This window comes from Sus scrofa, chromosome X (assembly GCF_000003025.6).
Source record: "Sus scrofa isolate TJ Tabasco breed Duroc chromosome X, Sscrofa11.1, whole genome shotgun sequence".
In the NCBI taxonomy this organism is placed as follows: domain Eukaryota; kingdom Metazoa; phylum Chordata; class Mammalia; order Artiodactyla; family Suidae; genus Sus; species Sus scrofa.
The window spans coordinates 42,069,723-42,091,660 of NC_010461.5; the positions used below are offsets into that span (position 1 = coordinate 42,069,723).

The 21,938-nt window shown below is 52.4% G+C and overlaps 2 protein-coding genes across 4 annotated transcripts in view; one reads left to right on the plus strand and one right to left on the minus strand.

Moving 5' to 3' along the window:
- ARAF (A-Raf proto-oncogene, serine/threonine kinase) lies at window positions 8,480-20,528 on the plus strand. Of its 2 annotated transcripts, none has more exon segments than NM_214329.1 (16): window positions 8,480-8,530; window positions 9,829-9,983; window positions 10,136-10,239; window positions 11,450-11,552; window positions 11,643-11,797; window positions 11,915-12,013; window positions 13,868-14,009; window positions 14,117-14,144; window positions 14,245-14,390; window positions 14,486-14,688; window positions 17,275-17,451; window positions 17,555-17,601; window positions 18,127-18,245; window positions 18,482-18,613; window positions 19,520-19,654; window positions 19,947-20,524. In NM_214329.1, coding segments are annotated over 15 exon segments (1,821 nt in total). In that variant the 5' UTR covers window positions 8,480-8,530; window positions 9,829-9,887; the 3' UTR covers window positions 20,082-20,524.
- Window positions 20,523-21,938, minus strand: part of SYN1 (synapsin I) — a 52,010-nt gene continuing 50,594 nt past the window's right edge. Inside the window, exon 13 of one of the 2 annotated variants that reach the window (XM_005657788.1) lies at window positions 20,523-21,581. In XM_005657788.1, coding sequence (XP_005657845.1) covers window positions 21,554-21,581 — 28 coding nt within the window. In that variant the 3' untranslated portion in view covers window positions 20,523-21,553. 2 annotated transcript variants of the gene reach the window in all.

Sequence of the window (21,938 nt, forward strand, 5' to 3'; positions counted from 1 at the left end):
CAGAGCCACAGCAACGCAGGATCCGAGCCGCGTCTGTGACCTACACCACAGCTCATGCCAACGTGGATCCTTAACCCACTGAGCAAGGCCAGGGGTCGAACCCGCAACCTCACGGTTCCTAGTCGGATTCGCTAACCACTGCGCCAAAAGGGGAACTCCAAGAAACAATTTAAATATGAAAACAGAAATAGGTTAAAAGAGGAGTTCTCACTGTTGCTCAGTGGGTTAAGGACCCGACATCGTGTCTGTGAGGATGTGGGTTTGATCCCTGGCCTCTTAGTGGGTTAATGATCCGGCATTGCTGTGACTGTGGTGCAGGCTGGCAGCTGCATCTCTGATTCAGCCCCTAGCCTGGGAACTTCCATATGCCACAGGTAGGGCTGTAAAAAGAAAAAAAAGAGAGAGAGAAATAAAGAAAAACACACGATCATCTAAATAGATGCAGAAAAGCATTTCATGAAATCTGATACCCATTTTGATAAACTCCTGGAACCAGGGAACTTTCTAGGGTGTCTGAGAAAAGGAAAGGGAAGAGAAAGAAAGCATCAGCGCTTCTCAAAGCCATAGCCCTGGCCGAGCTGGGCACCTGCAGGCCACCAGAATTGCTAAAAGATCTGTCAGTGCTGGCACCGAACCTTCTGAAATAAACTAACCTTCAGATTGGATTCTTTGGGATGTTTAATCTCTTGAAATCCTGTCAGGGTCCTTGAACTTGAATCATACATCAAGTTCTGCCAAGAGACATAGATCTTTGCTTTGATACTTTAATAATATCAGTGGAGTTCCCGTCCTGGCGCAGCAGAAACAAATCCAACTAAGAACCATGAGGTTGTGGGTTCGATCCCCGGCCTTGCTCAGTGGGTTAAGGATCCGGCGTTGCCCTGAGCTGTGGTGTAGGTTGCAGTCGCGGCTCAGATCTGGTGCGGCTGTGGCTGTGGTGTAGGCGGGTGGCTACAGCTCCGACGAGACCCCTCGCCTGGGAACCTCCATACGCTGAGGGTGCGGCCCTACAAAGACAAAAAAGACAAAAAAAGAAAAGAAAAGAAAAGAAAAAAAGCAAATCAGTGGTTAATATAATGATAATAGGAATAGTTAACAATTACTGCATAGCCACTAGGTATCAGGAATGGTGTAAAGTTTGATATAGATTAGTTCACAGCATCTCACAACAACCCTATGACGGAAATACTTTAAAAAATATATTAAAGGGGAGTTCCCGTCGTGGCGCAGTGGCTAATGAATCCGACTGTGAACCATGAGGTTGCGGGTTCGATCCCCGGCCTTGCTCAGTGGGTTAAATCTGGCGTTGCCATGAGCTGTGGTGTAGGTCACAGACGTGGCTTGGATCCCATGTTGCTGTGGCTCTGGCATTTTCCGGCGGCTACAGTTCCGATTGGACCCCTAGCCTGGGAACCTTCATGTGCTGCGGGAGCGGCCCAAGAAAATGGCAAAAAGACAAAAAAAAAAAATGTATATATATATTAAAGGGAGTTCCCATCACAGCTCAGTGGAAACGAATCTGACTAGCATCCTTGAGGACTTGGGTTCGATCCCTGGCCTCGCTCAGTGGGTGAAGGATCCAGCTTTGCCATGAGTGGTGGTGTAGGTCGCAGACACAGCTCGGACCTGGCATTGCTGTGGCTGTGGTGTAGGCCAGCAGCTGCAGCTCCAATTCAATCCCTAGCCTGGAAACCTCCATATGCTGTGGGTTCGGCCCTAAAAAGACAAAAAAAAAAAAAATTTAAAGATAAGGATACTGAGACATGGAGAAAGGAAACATTTCGTCCAAGGTCACATAGTGACATAGCAGGACGTGGGGATATGCACGCACTTTAACTAGACAAATGATGAATTCCTAAGGCATTCTGGAGAACTTCAGAGTTGATTTTCTCATACCACATGATGGTACACAACATGTATAGGGGTGGCACAAAAACAGTGAGAAATTTTTATATATACAAAGGACTCAATATAATACATATATTATATCAAGAATGACATAGCAAAGACCACACGTGTGTCATTGATCCAGAAATAATGAAAATTTATTTCAGGTATATTTACCTGCAATCTCATTTACAACGGTTTTACACATTGAATAAAAATTTATTGAATATGTGTGAAGTAAACCAGTAGATATTAAAACTTTTTTTTTTCACCTTGGATGGGCCTGTGGGTCAGTAGACACATGCTTGGAAGATATATGCTAACCCTGAGAGAGTTTTACCAAATAAATTTCTGATTTTTTTAAAAAAAGCAGATATGTCAGAATCACTTCCTTTGGGGAAACTGCTTTTGGTTAGTTTAATTAATTAATTAGAAATTTATAAAAAATTGCTGATCATATGGAGTTGCACTGCCTACCAAGGGAGCTACGGGACAGAGCCAGAGGTGTATGTCACTGCTTATGGCATCTCAAAGATGGCTCCACTGATCAGTTTGTAGGTTTATACAGATCCCTTTGCTTGACTATTAAATATTTTCATATTGTTGCTTTGTTTTTTAACTCAATAAATTTTATATTTAGAGTTGTACAATGATCATCATAACCCAATTTTATAGCATTTCTGCTCCAAACCCCCCAGCCCACCCCTCCCCTCCAACCTGTCCCCTTTAGTAACCCTAAGTTTTTCAGAGTCTGTGAGTCAGCATCTGTTCTGCAAAGAAGTTCATTGTATCCTTTTTTAATTTTTTATTTATTTTTAATTTATTATTATTATTATTTTTTGCCATTTCTTGGGCTGCTCCCGGGGCATATGGAGGTTCCCAGGCGAGGGGTCCAATCGGAGCCTTAGCCGCCCGCCTACGCCAGAGCCATAGCGACGCGGGTTCCGAGCCGCGTCTGCAACCTACACCACAGCTCAGGGCAACGCCGGATCCTTCACCCACTGAGCAAGGCCGGGGATCGAACCCACAACTTCATGGTTCCTAGTTGGATTCGTTAACCACTGAGCCACGACGGGAATTCCTAGGAATATTAATGTTACAAGCAGTGCTTCGCTTCACTTGTAAATTTCCTATGCTTCTGATCCCGAGGTTGTATATTAAAAATCTATTTAAGGAATATTCAGAAGTGGAAACGTCCATACTCTGCTTTAGATGGAACAATTACAGTTGCATTACTACTGTGCTGGTTCAATAGCCAGCCAGGCCACAGTGGGTTAAAGGATACCTAGGTCGCAGCGGGGCTCGGATTCAACCCCTGGCCCAGGAACTTCCACTTGCTACGGGTGCAGCCATTAAAAAAAAAAAGAAAAAAAAAACAACAACCAAAAACAGAAAAGAAAAAGTAGCATTAACATTAAATTGCTGGTTGGTAGCAAGCCTCAGGCCCGCGCCACCTCCCATTGGCTGGGACGGCCCAAAGCCCACCTCCTTTGCGTGGCTATTGGTCTGCCAGTGGCTCCTGGAATCTGGTTGTCCGCTCTCTTTTCACTCGTAAACGCGCGCGGTGAGGTAGAGCCTATCAATGCCGGCGGCATCCCAAAGCCCGCCCTCTACTACATTGCCATTGGCTGATCTCACGGAGGCTTGGCACTCAGAGTGGCTCCTTGCAGATGACTGTGGCGGCCTAAAGGAGCAAATAGTGGAGGGTGCTCAATTAGGACCTTGGGGTGCCCAGCTAAAGCTTATATGCAGTTGTCTCTCCCTCAATGGGCTGCTGAGGGAGGTGGTGCCATGGGGTCTCAGAGGTGGCATTCTCCAGGCGGCCACAGGGGCAAGAGAAGGCACTGGCCTTGGGAAGTGGGAGTGGCAGGTGTCAGAGGGGAGCCTCAGTCACGTAAGACTGCAGGGGTACATCCAAGATTACTTAAGTCAGTGCCCCCCGGCTTGCATCTTTATTCAACAGGTTTTATTTGTTTGTTTGACCAAACTTGAATTCCTGGAGCTCTCTCTCTTCTGTTCAGTAAAGGCAGCCTGAAACTCAATTTGCTCAGCTGTAAAATGGGTACCCTTACAACAGAAGTCGGTGAACACTTCAGATTTGATTGTTTCTAGACCCTTTCTTTCTCAGTACTTAAAGTAAGGAGTTCCTGGAGTTCCTGTCTTGGTGCAGTGGTTAACGAATCTGACTAGGAACCCTGAGGTTGTGGGTTCGATCCCCGACCTTGCTCAGTGGGTGAAGGATCCGGCGTTGCCGTGAGCTGTGGTGTAGGTTGCAGATGCGGCTCGGATCCCACGTTGGTGTGGCTGTGGTGTAGGCCGGCAGCTACAGCTCTGATTCGACCCCTAGCCTGGGAACCTCCATATTCCTCGGGAGCAGCCCTAGAAAAGGCCAAAAAAAAAAAAAAAAAAAGAGACGAAATTACAAAGGTTGATTTTGTAAATCAATGATACTTTAATTTTAAAAATAATAAAAAATAAACAGTAACAAAAACCAACAGCCAGTTCGAAATCTTTTAAAATTTCTAGGTGGAAAATTTCGAGGGTGATGTCCGAAAACCACAATCAGCTAGTTTAGGTTCGCATTTTTGCTTTAACACATGGTGCTTCTGATGATTTTAATGTGATGATGATGATGCTAAAAAAATCCAAATCACTTTAATGGCCTTCATAGCTTGTCAGGTACCTGTGAGGGCTGGTGTCCTGTTAGTTGGGATGTGTTTGGAGTGAGTTTGTGAGTCCTTGGAGAGAAAGGAGCGCTCTTGAGCGAGTCTCACCCACTCTCCACCCTCCATCCCTCTTCCCACACAGCACCTGTGCAGTAAGCTTGCCTTGGGATTTTGTTCATCTTTTTGTCAATGCTGTGCAGCGGGGCCAGAAATCTGTCTTCAAATACTGCCTCGAAATTAAAGTTTTTAAGCAAATTAAATAATATTTAAATGAATTGAAATTTAAAATACACTCCCCTCACCCGTGGAATTATTCCCTTTTTTTTAAATTAAAAAAAAAATTGGAGTTCCCCTCCTGGCTCAGCAGAAACAAATCTGACTAGCATCCATCAGGACGCTGGTTTGATCCCTGGCCTCGAACAGTGGGTTAAGGATCCGGTGTTGCTGTGAGCTGTGGTGTAGGTCGCAGACAGGGCTCAGATCTGATGTTGCTGTGGCTCTGGTGTAGGCCAACGGCTACAGTTCTGATTCTGCCCCTAGCCTGGGAACCTCCATATACCCTGGGTGTGGCCCTACAAAAGACAAAAAAATTTTTTTTCTTGTAGTACCCCATTTCTTTACAAGCCTCTCACTCTGAGGTGTTTTTGTTGTTGTTGTTTGTTTGTTTGTGCTTTTCAAGGCCAATAAGAATTTATAAAAAATCTGGAGTTCCCGTTGTGGTTCAGTGGGTTAAGAACCCAACTAATACCACGAGGATGTGGGGTTGATCCCTGGCCTCGCTCAGTGGGTTAAGGATCTGGCGCCATGAGCTGCAGCACAGGTCACAGAGGCGGCTCAGGTCCCAAATCACTGTGGCTGTGGCTGTGGCGTAGGCTGGCAACTGCAGCTCCAATTCAGCCCCTAGCCTGGGAACACCTATATGCGGAAGGTGTGGCCCTAAAAAGAAAAAAAATAATAATTTATAAGAAATCAAAAGTTTAGGATTGTGTTTGAAGCCATTTTTTTGTCATGCATTTCTAAATCAAGGTATATTTCACATACAATAAAATATGCATATTTCAATAGAGAGTTTCAATAAATTTTGGCAAATGCACACTGAACAGCCCCATCAACTCCAAAAGTTCCTTGGTGCTGTTCCCAATCATTCTCCCCAAGACAACAACTCATTTGATTTCCTTCACTGCAGATTATTTTTCCTGGCTTAGAATGTCATACAAATGGAATGATACAGTCTCTCTCTTCCGTGTCTGGCCTCTTTCACCCCACCTCATGTCTAGGAGCTCATAAGATTTGTGATGTTGGAGTTCCCGTCATGGCACAGTGGTTAACAAATCCGACTAGGAACCATGAGGTTGCGGGTTCGATCCATGGCCTCGCTCAGTGGGTTAAGGATCTGGCGTTGCCGTGAGCTGTGGTGTAGGTTGCAGACACGGCTCTGGCGTAGGCCGGCGGCTACAGCTCCGATTGGACCCCTAGCCTGGGAACCTCCATATGCCGTGGGAAGCGGCCCTAGAAAAGGCAAAATACAAAAAAAATTGTGAGGTAGTTTGTCCCTGTCATTTGCTAAGTGGTATTCCTCGACCCCATTGTTGTGTTTCTTGTTCAATTCTTAGGTTAGTGGATTTCTGGGATGTTTCCAGGTTTTTTTGCTATTATGAATAAAGCTCTTATGAACATTTGAGTACAAGTTTTTGAATGCATGTACTGCAGCAGCATGCTGTGCCTGGCTCACCAGAGCCAATTTTGCAAATCTCTTCTTAACTTTGATTTAGTGACATCATAGTCATGCACGGTTTGAAATAAGCCATGATAGGAGTATTTGCACCACAGCTGGCAAACGCTACAGCTACAAATTGGAGAGCTAATTGGTAAACATTTACCAGCACACCATTGGACATATGTTTGCATTTGGGGGGAGTATATCCCTAGGAGTGAGATTGCTGGATTCCATGGTATGTCTGTGTTTTACTTTTTTTATTATTGTTTTTCAGGCTGCAGGTGAGGCATATGGAAGTTCCCAGGCTAGGGGTCAAATTAAAGCTGCAGCTACCACAGCCACAGCAAAGCCAGATTTGAGCTGTGTCTGTGACCTACACCACAGCTCACGGCAATGCCAGATCCTTAACCCACTGAGCAAGGCCAGGGATGGAACCCGCATTCTCATGGATCCTCGTTGGGTTCGTTACCGCTGAGCCACAATGGGGACGCCTATGTTTTATTTTCTATGAAGCTGCCAAACTGTTTCCAATGTGAATGTACCATTCTATACTCCCAAGAGCAACAGGTGAAGATTTACGTTGCTCCACATTCTCATCAATAGGTGGTCCTGTCAGTTTTTAACATTTCAGCCATCGAATGGTGAGGATCCGACAAGGGGCCATGGGAAATGGAGGTTAATATGACAGCCCATTGAGCTGTACTTTTGTCTTTCTCTTTATAGACAGAGAACACCCTCAATAAATACAAGTTGAAGTGTGTTGAGGCCCCCTCACCTAATGCCCTTTCTTTGATCTTTTCCCATTGCGTTGCAGAGGAATGCCGAGGCTCCTAATGGGAGAAGGTATGCACTTCAAACACAACAGGCGGTTCATACTGTTGGGGAAATCATTACAAATAAATCGCATGCCAACCCAGCAAATCCTCTCCACAAAGGTAGCGAAGAGCGGAATAGGTTTATTATCGAATAAGCATTAAATCAGACCGTGAGGGGCATCACAAGCAATTCACTAAAGAGATTTCCGAGAAAGAAATCTCCTCCTTTCATAGAGTCAGGCAGATACAACCCATGACCTACATGGTCTTAAAGATAGATGATAACTTGTCTTCAGAACTTGACAGCACCACTCGCTACACACAGTTCCTCTCAAATTCACCTGGTAATTGGGGTAGCCATCTGCCTTTAGGCAAAGGAAAAATAAAACGCATATCTCTTTGACAAGCAGGTGATGACTTGGAGCCAGCCGCCCAGGTCAAATTCCTACGCAGGTGGAGATAAGGCCCAATCGCTGTTTACCTTTGCATTTCAAAGACCTGGCTCCCAGGACCTTAAGAACAGCATTCCTGAACTGTAAAACTGGCAGAAAGCCTATTTAGCTTTTTTAAAGAGTCGCAGACCTCTCCAAGGGACAGAGAAAAATTTTACGAGTTTTCTAAAGAAAATAAGAAAAAGGAGGATGGCGAGTCTCTTTCACTTGTGACACCAGGGAAAAGTAAACTTTAAAAAAAGACTTTGTGTTTACCGTACACACGCTTCCCTGCAGTTATGCCTCATCTCAGGTTCGCACTTCCCTCCCCTCTTCACCTGACCATCCCTGATTAGTCTTTGAAAATCCTTATCAACTCCATTCCTAAAGGAAGCCTCCCCAAACAGCAAGCAGGCCTTCACTCCTAGGGCCAGACCCCCCTGCCCTGGCCACACCAGAGACCCACTCTTATCAAAGGTTATGATTACAGTCTCCTAGAACCGGAAAACGCTGCAGAGATTTTTTTTTCTGATTCCAACCCATTTCAAAGACGGTAAAACTGAGACACAGGAAAGTCCCAAATGAGTAGTTGGGCACAGGGTCACTGGAGTGAAAAAGGGCCCTTGAGGATTCCCCGTTCAGATTCGGAAACTCCTAAAGTTAGCCCCTAGTGACCCTCCCCTCCCCACAAAAATAGCTCTGCTTTATTCCATCATGGCACGATTGGGGTTAAAGCCCATGGCACGCAGGTCTCTTCCCAACTGCGCCTGCGCGAGCCCGGACGTGCGAATTTGCCCTAGACCCTGACGTTTCAGGCAGCCCCTCCTAATCCGGAACACGACCCACATTCCGCGGGTCCTGCCTTGACAGGCGTGACCCTGATCCAATAAGAATGGAGGGCCGAGTCCAGCGGAGCCAATGGCCAAAGTCCGAGGGGCGGTGGAGGCGGACTCTGTGAGGAAACAAGAAGAGAGGCCCAAGATGGAGGCGGCGGCGGCTGTAGCGGCGTGACAGGTGAGGGCGGGCCCGGCAGGGTTCGGTTTCTGGAGCGACCGCCGGGCACGAGTAAGGAGCCGGGACCGAAAGCTCAGCTCCGGGATGGCTGCGCCCGGGCCTTGGCGCCCCCTGCCCGGAACCGGAGGAGTGGTTTGACCCGGGGCGAGACCATCGTCGACAGCACGGGGAGGGGGGGTAGACTGGAATAGGGGTGCAAGGCTGCGGGGGATGGTTTCGCCCGTCGCGTGTAGCAGCGCGCCTGCGCAGAGCTGAAAGGCTCTCAGTGGGCAGGGCCAGGCCGTATATGGGGCTGGGGTTGTGGTGTGTCTTGCTTGGAGTCCTTCTTAATCTCTCTAAGGTTAGGGGAAGACTTTCTTACCAGCAATGGGGAGTGCATGAAGACGGGGCTCACTCCTCTCTTTTCTTATTCTGGATCAATGTCCGACCCACTAGGAGAATGTTTGAGGATCTCCCACCCCTTACTCCTCTTTAACCACTCCCAGCCTCCTTCCAGTAGCAGCAGTGGTATGTCTGTGAGCCCTTCCTTCGTTGTCAGGGAGAGTTTGGAGCGCCCTCCACCCCACCCCCACTTTACCCCCTTGTACCTCTCATCTCGACCAGGTCTGGTGATGCTCCATGTCCCTCCTTTCCCCCATTATCCGCTCTTCTCCCCTTTACGGTCCCTGGTGATTCCCTAACACATCTCCCTTCAGCATTGTGTCTGCGGAGCCTCTGTGAACCCCCCATCACAGTCTGCTGACTGCCATTTGCCACCTAACACAGGGTCCGTGAGTCTACCATCATTACACCCCAAGGGCTTTGGGGTGCCCCCGGCGCCCTTAAGAACATTGTTTGGTGCAATGCCCCTTTCCCCCAAACTCAGGGCACCCTGTCTGTGACTCCTCCCACCCCACAGTATCTGGTAACCCCTCCTCCATGAGAAAGCCAGGACAGCCTGTTCATGTCCATTATGTACCTGACACGCCCCAGTGCAGTGCATGCTGACTTCCCCGTTAGTCCCCAGCCCAGAGACTTCGTGTGCTCCTGTGGCCTCCAGGACAGTGTGTGCTGCCTCTCTTTATGTCCTAACCCCCACCCCACCCCGCCCTATGCAGTGAAATGGAGACCTTGGCACTTAAGGGTGAGACAAACAACAGGAGGGGCTGGGCCGAGGAAGAACTGGATCCCTTGAGCTGTGTGGGTATTAGGCTACAGGGGGAGACGTGGAGCCTGGGGACTGAATGTTTTTTTGTCCTCTGCCACTTTGCTTCCTAACAATTGTTCCCGGACCACTGCATTCCGCCTCTGTCTTCCAGGAGCCCCATGGCACCTGCCCAGCCCCACCTGAGCCCGTCTTGACAAAGTCCTAGGCTCCATGGAGCCACCACGGGGCCCCCCTGCCAACGGGGCCGAGCCGTCCCGGGCAGTGGGCACCGTCAAAGTGTACCTGCCCAACAAGCAGCGCACGGTGGTGAGTCTGACGGGAGCAAAGCTGGCCAGGGGTGGGCAGGGACCCGGTTGGACATCGTGGATCAGAAAGGTGACAGGGGCTGGGAGCACGCCTTTGCCGAGGGCTGGGGACCCCGTGGGGCACCGACTCCTCACATCTGTGCGCACACGCAGGTGACTGTCCGGGATGGCATGAGTGTCTACGACTCTCTGGACAAGGCCCTCAAGGTGCGAGGTCTCAATCAGGATTGCTGCGTGGTCTACCGGCTCATCAAGGGGTAAGCGTGGCACCCCCCCAACCCCCACTGGGGGCCCAGCTGTCCATCCCATCCCGGAGTCATCTGACTCCTCCACGCTGCTGTGGCATCGTCTCCCGTAGCCTTCTTCCCTTCATTCAGTGACTCCAACTAGCCTTTGCCTCATCCCTTCATCGGCTCGCGGGCCCATAAGGTCAGCAGCTCATTTTCTTCTTGGGACTCAAGTCATCCTCTCCTCCTGGACGCCGTCTGTTTTGTTTTTTTGTTATTTCAACAGGTTGTCCGCTCTCTCCTTCCTCCGTTTCCTCATTTTCCATCTGCGGTGTGGGCCTTGCTCGCCCTCCATTTATTCCTCTGCTTTAGGGCTCCTTAACTTTGGGTTTGTTTGTTTGTTGCTTTTTAGGGCCGCACCTGTGGCATATGGAGGTTCCCAGGCTAGAGGTCCAATCGGAGCTACAGCTGCCGGCCTACACTACAGCCACAGGAGTGCCGCATCCGAGCTGTGTCTGTCACCTACACCACTGCTCACGGCACTGCTGGATCCTTAACCCACTGCGCAAGGCCAGGGATCGAACCCGCGTCCTCGTGGATTACTCGTCGGGTTTGTTACCACTGAGCCACAACAGGAACTCTGCTTTTTAAAAAAAAAAATTAAGTAATTTATTTTTTCTTTTTTGGCTGCCCTGAGGCATATGGAGTTCCCGGGCCAGGGATCAGATCTGAGCTGCCTTTGCGACCTACGCCACAGTTGCCACAACGCCGGATCTTTAGCCCACAGTGCCGGGCCAGGGATCAAACCTGCATCCCGGTGCATCAGAGACACCACTGATCCCGTCGCACCACAGCAGGAACTCCCACTTTGCTTTGCTTTATATTTGGTATTTCAGTGCCTCACCAGCTGCTGGCTCAGCACGTCGGAGATTTAGTTGTTTCTTCACTGTCTCATTTGCTCCTCATTGTGTGGTTAAGAGAAGAGCAAGGACTCTTCCTGCTGTCCTGCCCCTCCCAATCCCTTGTGGCTTTGGACGAGTCACTTCGTCCCCCTGAGCCTATTTCCTCATGTGCAGAATGGGGGAAAGCATAGTACTGATTCCTAGAGCTGCCCTGGTGAGCATGACACATGTCACCTGTTACTCCATGGATGGTGGGCTTGGAGGGACTTTTGGGGGTTCCATTCTCCCCCATGGCCCCTGTCCACCGTCCCGCTCACTCCCTTCCATGCCTTCTGCAGGCGAAAGACAGTCACCGCCTGGGACACGGCCATTGCCCCCCTGGACGGCGAGGAGCTCATTGTGGAGGTCCTCGAAGATGTCCCCCTGACCATGCACAATTTTGTGAGTGCAGGGTAGAGAGCGGGGGCAGACCGTGCACGTGGCGGGAGGGTCCCTGACCAGGCATCAACCGTCTCTGCTCTGTGGCGGCAGGTACGGAAGACATTCTTCAGCCTGGCCTTTTGTGACTTCTGCCTTAAGTTTCTGTTCCATGGCTTCCGCTGCCAAACCTGTGGATACAAGTTCCACCAGCATTGTTCCTCCAAGGTCCCCACAGTTTGTGTCGACATGAGTACCAATCGCCGACAGTGAGCCTGGCCTGGGGTGGGTGGGCAGGTGGGGTGGGGAGGACAGAGGCCCAGCCCCAAGGCTCGTACAGCCAGCTGACCCATCTTCCCTCGCTTTACACCCTCAATGCCCTCAAGGTTCTACCACAGTGTCCAGGATTTGTCCGGAGGCTCCAGACAGCATGAGACTCCCTCGAACCGCCCCCTGAATGAGCCGCTAACCCCTCAGGGTCCCAGGTAGGGGATGCCTTAGCCAAAGGGCTATTGTCAGGAGAAAAAGATCTGGAGGCCCCTGTGGACCACAAGCCATACTTTATTCATTTGTTTACTTGATGAACATTTATTGAGCACCTACAAGTGGGGTTGAGGGCATGGAGCTGTGGGACCTTGGGCAAGTCACCTAATCTTTCTGGGCCTTAGTTTTCTCATCTGTAAAGAGGGGAAAGTGACACTTTGATCACACGGGGGTCTGGTGAGGAGTAAATGAGTTAAGACATGTCCAGTGCTTACGGAGTTCCCGTCGTGGCACAGTGGTTAATGAATCCGACTAGGAACCATGAGGTGGCGGGTTCGTTCCCTGGCCTTGCTCCATGGGTTAAGGATCCAGCATTGCCGTGAGCCAGGGTGTAGGTCGCAGACGCAGCTTGGATCCCGCGTTGCTGTGGCTGTGGTGTAGGCCGGCGGCTACAGCTCCAATTGGACCCCTAGCCTGGGAACCTCCATATGCTGCGGGAGCTGCCCAAGAAATGGCAAAAAAGACAAAAAAAAAGACATGTCCAGTGCTTACAAGAAGATCTGGTACAAGATAATAAGTTCTTATTGTTAAATATGTGTATACTAACCACTTCATTAATTCCTCCAGTATAAACATGCTCAGGCCCTTCCATTTTGAAATACATGTTATTTTACCATAAATTCCTTTTCACTTCTCCTTTGTGTTAAGTATTATACTCTAGTATTTCAATATCAAAGCATATTATTGCCTTAATATATCCTAAGCTTATATAATACGCATTTTATATGCCTATATATTTTATAGCATCTGTATGATGTCTTTATGCCATTGTATTGTGTGTCATATTTGTAATGTTTTTATATGATGTCAAACACCAAACTTTATGTAATCTGTAAAATTGTAAAGTTAGGGATTTTTAATTTGGGGGCCTATATGAATTAATTATCTCTAATTGCATTTCAGGATAGGGAGGGAGCATTAAATATTTTGAAACTATGTATGATATATATCATGTATAACATACTTGAATGGGTGTATCAGCTAGAACATTATTATATAGAAGCATTGCCGTTTTAATATAGAGAACATACTGTACATTGTATGGTGCACACAAATTTGAATAGTACAGGCAGTTATATGATATATATTGCTCTGCCCCCACTCTCTGTGCGGCCGGCTGTCCCTCCTTTAAGTCTTTGCTCAAATGTCACCTGCTCAGAGAAGCCTTTCCTGACACAACCAGTGACACTTTCTGTCTCCATATGTTGCTTTATTTTTTGCTTTATTGCACCTGTCATGATTGATCATGTTAAATTTTTTTTTTTTTTTTTTTGCTTTTTAGGGCCACCCCCGTAGCATATGGAAGTTCCCAGGCTGGGGGTCGAATCGGCGCTGTAGCCGCCAGCCTCTGCCACAGCCACAGCCACGCGGGATCCGAGCCGCATCTGCAACCTGCACCACAGCTCACGGCAATGCCGGATCCTCGACCCCCTGAGCGAGGCGGCCAGGGATCGAACCCGCGTCCTTATGGAGAGACGTCGGATTGGTTTCTGCTGAGCCACGACGGAACTCCTAAATATTCTTTATTTTTCATGTCTCCCTCTCCCTGCTGCAGTCAGCCCCATGAGGGCAAGAACCTTTATTTGTTGGGCCCATAGCTTTCCTTCCACTACCTAGAGTGGTGTCTGGCACGGGGCAGGCACGCAGTCAGCGCTTCTTGAACAGACGAATAGTAGTATAATCACAGCGGACACTGACGCCGTGTGAGCTAAACACACACTCAGGACGGGGTGGGGGGCTGCTCTGCTGGTTCTCTCATTCCCTCGACAGTGATTTCACAGCCTTTCCCCTGCCAGCTCCTGCACCCAGCACCGCGACCCTGAGCACTTCCCCTTCCCTGCCCCGGCCAATGCCCCCCTGCAGCGCATCCGCTCCACGTCCACCCCCAACGTCCACATGGTCAGCACCACCGCCCCCATGGACTCCGGCCTGGTCCAGGTTGGTGTCGAGGCGGGCGGTCACCGGGGGGGAGCACCGGGCAGAGGGGAGGGCCGCCCCCGTGGTCCTCCACGTCCTCTCTCTGACTCCCGGCCCTCTTCTTCCAGCTCACTGCCCAGAGTTTCAACACTGATGGTGAGCGCCCCCCCGCTCCCTGCCACCCACACCCCTACTGAGCCCCCCCCCTCGACCCCCGTCCCGCCCGGGGCCACTCACCGCCTCTCCACACCCGCAGCTGCTGGTAATAGAGGTGGTGGCGACGGAGCCCCCCGGGGGAGCCCCAGCCCAGCCAGCGTGTCCTCGGGGAGGAAGTCCCCACATTCCAAGTCGCCATCTGAGCAGCGGGAGCGGAAGTCCTTGGCCGACGACAAGAAGAAAGTGGTAAGCCCCAGGGGGCACCTTTGGTGGGGGCACCGCTGGCCGAGGTGACAAGGGGCGTGGGCGGGCCCCTGAGATGCCACCCATGTGGCCCACAGAAGAATCTGGGGTACCGGGACTCGGGCTATTACTGGGAGGTGCCCCCCAGTGAGGTGCAGCTGCTGAAGAGGATCGGGACGGGCTCGTTTGGCACCGTGTTTCGCGGGCGGTGGCATGGCGATGTGGCCGTGAAGGTGCTCAAGGTGGCCCAGCCCACAGCCGAGCAGGCCCAGGCCTTCAAGAACGAGATGCAAGTGCTCAGGTGAGATGGCCCGCGTGTGCGGCTGGGGGGCGAGGGCGGCGGGCACGGCCTCGGTGCCCCTCTGGGGAAGGGCCGAGCTGGGGGCCCTTCCGGCAGACACCCCCCTCCACCACCAGGTCTGTGTTGTGTCCTAACCACAGCTGTAAGCCGTTTCTCTATCAGGGAAGTCCCTTTCCCCTCGGGGAAGCAGGTATGCTTAGAGGACCTCTCACGATCTTCTTGTCCGTGCGGAGGTAATGACTGATATTCATCAGCGGCTCTGCCTCCAAAGTGTGGGTCTTTTCCGTTTGCCCGCTGTGAAATGGGTATGGCCACAGGCCATCAGTAACGTCATTGCGTGTCCTTACAGTAACAGCATAATGCGAGTTAAACCACATCACCAGGCCGGCTGGCATCCTTCCCTCTCCTGGGCTTGTCCTGCCTCATGAGTATGGTTATTGCGTTGCGTCCTTGTTATTAATTCCAGCAGTACCGTACCTCAAAGGCCAGTATTAGAGGCATAATCAGAACCATAATGGACTCCTGGGCCAGTAAATGAATGTCATTGCTCCACTTAATGCATCATTAATACTGTATTAGTTCATTCGTGCTGAGAAACCCTGGTGCTCCCGTTTGGCCACCCTAGTTACCACCCGCCCTGGGGTTGCTGGTGTCGGCTTTCCCTGGACAAGTGGGCACATTTATGTTACAGAGTGGATGTTATCATCATACTTCCTTGGGCTGTTTTCATACTCAGCCTCACAGTGGAGGCCACAGTAAGAAAACTTTCAGTCTCTGCTCCCCTCTGTGAGATGGCAGTGATTTGAGCAGGCTGGGAATTTGCCCTGCGTTAATATCGAGGAGCTCCCCAGTGGCTCAGTGGGTTAAGGATCTGGCAATGTTGCTGCCATGGCACAGGTTAGATCCCTGGCCCCGGAACTTCTGTGTGCCATAGGTGCAGCCAAAAAAAATATATTGAGGCGTTCCCACTGTGGCACAACAGGATTAGCAGCGTCTCTGCAGCTCCAGGACACAGGTTCGATCCGCGGCCCAGCACAGTGGGTTAAAGGATCCACCGTTGCTGCAGGTGCTGCGTAGGTCACAACTGCGGATGGGAGCTGATCCCCAGCCCAGGAACTCCATATGCTGTGGGGTGGCCAAAAAAGGAAAGAAAAAAAAATCGAGGCGTTCCTGTCTTGGCAGGGGAAACGAATCCAACTAGGAACCATGAGGTTGCGGGTTCGATCCTTGGCCTTGCTCAGTTAAGGATCCAGTGTTGCCGTGTGCTGTGGTGTAGGTTGCAGACACGGCTCGGATCCTGCGTTGCTGTGGCTCTGGCACAGGCCAGCGGCTACAGCTCGGATTCGACCCCTAGCCTGGGAACCTCCATATGCTGCGGGTGCAGCCCTAAAAAAAAAAGACAAAGGACAAAAAAAAAAAAAAAACAAAAACAAAAAACAAAAAGGAAACCATAACCTGACTGCTGTAAAGAGCATGGTTATCCACTCTGATGTGAGCAAATCGAGCAGCATCCTTGATGTTCCTTGTGTTTATGTCACCAATGTAACTGTAGTTAATGCTTCTATGAAGAGTGAAGGTTTTCTTCTAAATGAGGGTGGCTCTGTTCACACAGGACAGGGTTTCTGTGAGGTAGTCCCAGCTACCCAGTAGCGATAGCAGCAAGGACAGTGGCATTGTCAGGGTGCTCGCTTGTGTTCTGCTGTTCTAAGGACCGTACAGGTTATTTATTCAACATTCTCCTCCCAATACCCCTGTCGGGTAGCTCATATAATTATCACAGAGTCTTAGCTGGGGAAAACAAGGCACAGAGAGGTTACTTGTCCTCCCTGAGATTGCACAGTGAGTACCTGGGGAAGCCAGGATTGGAACATGGGATCTAATCTGAGCCCAAACCTCAAGCTCTTTTATCTCTAAGCCTCTCATGATTAACAGGATATGATCACACGTCCCTGATTTTTTTTTTTTTTCGGCTGCCCTGCGGCATATGGAGTTCCCAGGGCAGGGATCAGATCCAAGCCACTGTTGCAACCTATACCACAGCTTTGGCCACGCCAGATCCTTAACTCACTGTGTCAGGCCAGGGATCAAACCTGCGTCCTCGTGTTGCAGCGCTGCCGCCAATCCCGTTGCACCTCATCAGGCACTCCCACTGATATTTTTACCCAGCACATATCAATATTATGTTGATACATCACTGGAGGAGGTTGCTAGTCCACTTCCTCATCTTGCCTCATCACATGGTCACAGGCTCAGGTCATGGTCAGGGTCAGAGGGGTGGCAGGTGTTGTGATGAACTCGCTCCTGGTCAGTAGGGGGTCAGGGTGGGGGCGGTAATCCCTCCCTCCTGCTTTTGTTGGGAGACTTGGATGAGGAAGCTCCGGGCATGAGCCCCCAGGTTGGAATCATAGCCCAGCAAACGTCACTCACAAGTGCCTTGAATCTGGCCACAGTCTGGCCCTGTGCCTCCCAAAAGACAGGGTGGGAATGACGACAGAAGGAGCAGTGGACAGCGCCCTTCCCGATGCTCGATGCTCGGGAAGTTGCCGTTTGCCTTCCCTGCCCTGATGCCGCCCGCCCTGCCTGCAGGAAGACGCGGCACGTCAACATCTTGCTGTTCATGGGCTTCATGACCCGGCCCGGCTTTGCCATCATCACACAGTGGTGCGAGGGCTCCAGTCTGTACCACCACCTGCACGTGGCCGACACACGCTTCGACATGGTCCAGCTCATCGATGTGGCCCGGCAGACTGCCCAGGGCATGGAGTGAGCGGCCTGGCCCGGGCACTAGGGAGGGGTCGGGGGGTTGCTGGAGTGGGGAGATGAGGTGGCCTCCAGACAATCCGCCCTCTGCTTCTACCCCCCATAGCTACCTCCATGCCAAGAACATCATTCACCGAGATCTCAAGTCTAACAGTATCCAGCTGCCCCTGTGTAAGGGCTGGGGTGGGGGGCATCAAACAGGAGGGCTTGGAGGGGTGGCTCTTATGGGGAGGCTTTCTGGGGGAGAACAGAAGGGGCACTCAGGTGGCATTTCCCTTTGCCAGGTGCCAGAGCTGGAGCTGGCGAGGGGCCTCTAATGGGGGGGGGGGTCTCTGGGTCACAGGAGTCAGAGTGGTGGCCAGTTCCAGTGCTGTCCTCTGGGGACCCTGGTCAGGGCCTGCGGGGTGGCCGTTGTGGAGGGCATTATGGGGAGTTCCTGATCCGTGTTGCAGGCGTGGTGGGTGTCGGTGCCATTAGAGGAGCTTCCTGGTCAGGAAGTGATGCGGGGGGTGGGGGGTGAGGGGGCAAGCGTAGGGGACATTAATTGGAGCTCCCCACCCAAGTCCAGGTCGTGGCTAGTCTGTGTGACACTGGGGGGCTTCTGGTCAGGGGAGCGGCGTGACTGGTGCGGAGGCATCAGTCGGGGCGAGTCGCAGTGGTGATCCTTGACCCCGGCGGACATCTTCCTACACGAGGGCCTCACGGTGAAGATCGGGGACTTCGGCCTGGCCACAGTGAAGACGCGGTGGAGCGGGGCCCAGCCCTTGGAGCAGCCCTCGGGCTCCGTGCTGTGGATGGTGAGTTGGGCCTGGCTAGAGTAGGGGCACGTGGGGACATGGGTGGCTGGCGAGGATGTGGGAGGCCAAGTGGGGACAGGGATACCTGGGCCAAGTGTGGGTGTGTCTGGACAGCTCACGTTTCGCCCCAGGGTGTGTGGCTCTGCGTTACACCCAGTGTGGCGAGTGGGATCTGGGCCTCCGGGCCAATCTTTTGCTGACCTCCTGTTCCTCCTGCCTGGTCTGGCCTCTTGAAGGCGGCTGAGGTGATCCGGATGCAGGACCCGAACCCCTACAGCTTCCAGTCTGACGTCTATGCCTATGGGGTGGTGCTCTACGAGCTCATGACCGGCTCGCTGCCTTACAGCCACATTGGCAGCCGTGACCAGGTGAGCCCCGCACCTCACCTGCCATCGCCCACGCCGGGGCATCCCCTCAGCCTCCAAACCTCGCATCTCCTCCGCACAGATCAGGAGACCCCATGTTTTCTGGGCTTCTCATGTTTTCTCATGTTTTCTGGGAATTCTCATTCCCAGAATCCTCTGGGTCTCCCATACCCAGAATTGCCCTGGGCCCCCCCAGCTCCCAGAGTCCAGATGCACAGTGGTCTGGCCTGGGTGCTCAAAATTCCCAAACATCCCCAAAGGCCAGACTCCCATTTCTTCCAGAAACAATCCCTTTGTGCTTCTAAAATCCTCAGATACCCACAACCATTCAGGCCATGGGTATCTGGCAGGCGGGGGTCCTGGAAGCCAAAGTGCTTTAGGCCCCAGACTCAGGGTTCTCCAGGTTCAAGCCCTGGAATCACTCAGACCCTGGGTCAGAAACCCAGGGTCCTCTAGGCTCCAGGTACCAATAGTCTTTGGGTCCTGTGCACCTGAAGTCCGCCAGGCCACGTGGAGCCATAGTCCTCCAGGGAAAGACAAGCTCCTGAGGGCTAGAGTCCTTTTGGTCCTTCCAAGCCCAGAACTTCGTGTTTCCCCCAGACTCCATGCTTTCCAGGCCCCTGAGCACCCTCGAAACCTGTGGAGCCCTTAATCCTCTGGGCCCTGGACACTTAAATCCCCGACTTCCCCCAAGCTTAAATCCCTCGGTTCTGTCAGCAGAGAATCCCTCCGAGTCCTCAGAGACCCAGAATCCTTAGCTCCACAAGATACCCACCATCCTCCGGGCTCCCATACCCAGAATGCCCCAGTTCTCCAAAAAGGAGCCCCCCAAGTCCCTCAAGACCCAGATTTTCCTGGCCTTCTCAGCCTCGATCCCCGGGTCACTTCACTCTGGCCCTTCCCCGCCAGATTATCTTCATGGTGGGCCGTGGCTATCTGTCCCCGGACCTCAGCAAAATCTCCAGCAACTGCCCCAAGGCCATGCGGCGCCTGCTGTCTGACTGCCTCAAGTTCCAGCGGGAGGAGCGACCCCTCTTCCCCCAGGTGGGCCAAGGAGGAGGGCTGGACTACCTGGGGAGGAAGCTTCTGAGGAGGAAGGCTCTTGAGGTGTGAATGTGAACTGTGTGTCTTCAGGGCTCCAAGGTGTGTGTGTGTGTGTGTGTGTGTGTGTGTGTGTGTGTGTGTGTGTGTGTCTCTCTCTCTCTCCAGGGCTCCAAGGTGTACAGGTTGTGTGTGTGTGGGTGGGGGGGGGGGTTTCCCCGTTAGGCTGGGGCCTGGGGTTGCCGGAGTGGCCATGAGGCTCTGGACACCCCTCCTGACCCACCCCTGCCCCCAGATCCTGGCCACGATTGAGCTGCTGCAGCGGTCACTCCCCAAGATTGAGCGGAGTGCCTCGGAACCCTCCTTGCACCGAACCCAGGCTGATGAGTTGCCTGCCTGCCTACTCAGCGCAGCCCGCCTTGTGCCTTAGGCCCCACCCCCAGCCACCAGGGAGCCAATCTCAGCCTGCCACGCCAAGGAGCCCTGCCCACCAACCAATCAATGTTCTGTCTCTGCCCTGATACTGCCTCAGGATCCCCCATCCCCGCCCTGGGAGATGAGGGGGTCCCCATGTACTTTTCCAGTTCCTCTGGAATTGGGGGACCCCCCAAAGACTGGGACCCCTGCCTCCTCCATAATTGGGTTTGTTCTTGGCTTTGGGGATACTTATAAATTCAGGGGCTCCTCCATCTCCAATGGCTGGGATTTGTGGCAGGGATTCCACTCCGAGCCTCTCTGGAATTTGTGCCTGATGTGCCTTCCACTGGATTTTGGGGTCCCCAGCACCCCGTGTGGATTTGGGGGGGTCCCCTCTGTCTCTCCCTCACCATTCAAGGACTCCCCTGTTTCTTCACCAAGAAGCACAGAATTCTGCTGGGCCTTTGCTTGTTTATTTTGTTTCCCGACTCTTCTCGTGGGGTTCAGAGCCGCTGAGGGGTGAGGGTGAGTCCAGGCAAGGAGTGGAGGTTGGGGGTAGGTGCGGACCACACAAACAGCGCCACTGCACGCATCACCACAGGCGGCACGATGAACGAGGACCACATATGCCAAGCACGGCACGAGAGGAGGCCACGTCAGTCACAGACACAGACACCACGGCAAAGGTGGGCAAGTGGGGGACCACTGGCCCGCTGTGTGCAAAGGATTCTGGGAGGTTGGGTGGGATTTGCATATTTAAAGACAGCTGTCAGAGGCAGGAAAGTGGGGCTAGGGTCCCTGGGGCACCGAGGGGTCCTAGCAGTGGGAGGAGCTCCCAGTGTGTTGAGTAGGGTGGCCGGGGGTTGGGGGTTGGTGTCCAAGGGAAATCCTTGTGGGGCTGGGCGGGGGGCATTTGAAGAGCTGGATCTCCCGCAGTGGGAGGTCACAGAGGGGGTCTCAGAGGGAGGGGTTTCTTAAGGATTTTAAGGATTGGGGAAATTCTGATGGGGAACAAGGTGTGCTGGAGACATCTGTGACCAGGAGTGGGGTTTTCCAGGAATTTCAGGGCTCCAGGAGGGGTTGCCTGGAGTTTGGGTGCTTCCAGGAAGGAAAACGCACTCGGGGGGGACCGGGAGTGGATGTCTTCAGGAATGCTGAGGTTCTCAAACTGAGAAGTAGGGCTTGGGGTGAGCGGGAGGGGGCTTTTGAAAGGACATGGGCATTCCGAATGTGAGAAGTGGACTTAGGACCAGGAGCGAGGTTTCCCCAGGGACTCGGGCTTTCTGAGGAGTGAGAAGAGGGGTCTGGGCGATCCAGGAGCGGGCTTCTCAAGGGGTGAGACTCCAAAAGTGAGAAATGGATTCAGGGCCCAGACGGGGGCTGCCCAGGGAAGTGGGGGCTCTCGGGGTGGGGTGTCAGTCGGAGAAGAGGCTGGCGAAAGACTTCCTCAGGCTGCGGATGGTCTCAGCTTTCACCTCGTCCTGGCTAAGGCTGGGCCTGGGCGGGGCTGGCTCTGGAAGGTTGAAGGCATTGGTCAGAGACTGGGATTTGCTAGAGAGAAACAAGGTGGAGGCGTGGGAGGAAGGGGGTGAAGAGGAAGGGAGGAAGGGGAGAGAAACACAACGTTACCCCAGGCCCGGCCCCAGCCCTGCCCCTCTGGTCCTGGGGCTGTGCCTGTGACGCCCCCCACCCCCCCACCAGCAAGGGCCTGGACCCTGCCGGACTCTCAGGAGGAGTGAGGGAGGCCTGGGCCAGGCTGGGCGGACCTGAGTCCGAGGTGAAGAAGCCCGGGATTGATGGGAAGCATCCTGGGCTGAATCTTCTCTTGAGATTCTAGGCTAGACTGCGAGGAGTTTGATAGAAAGGTGAC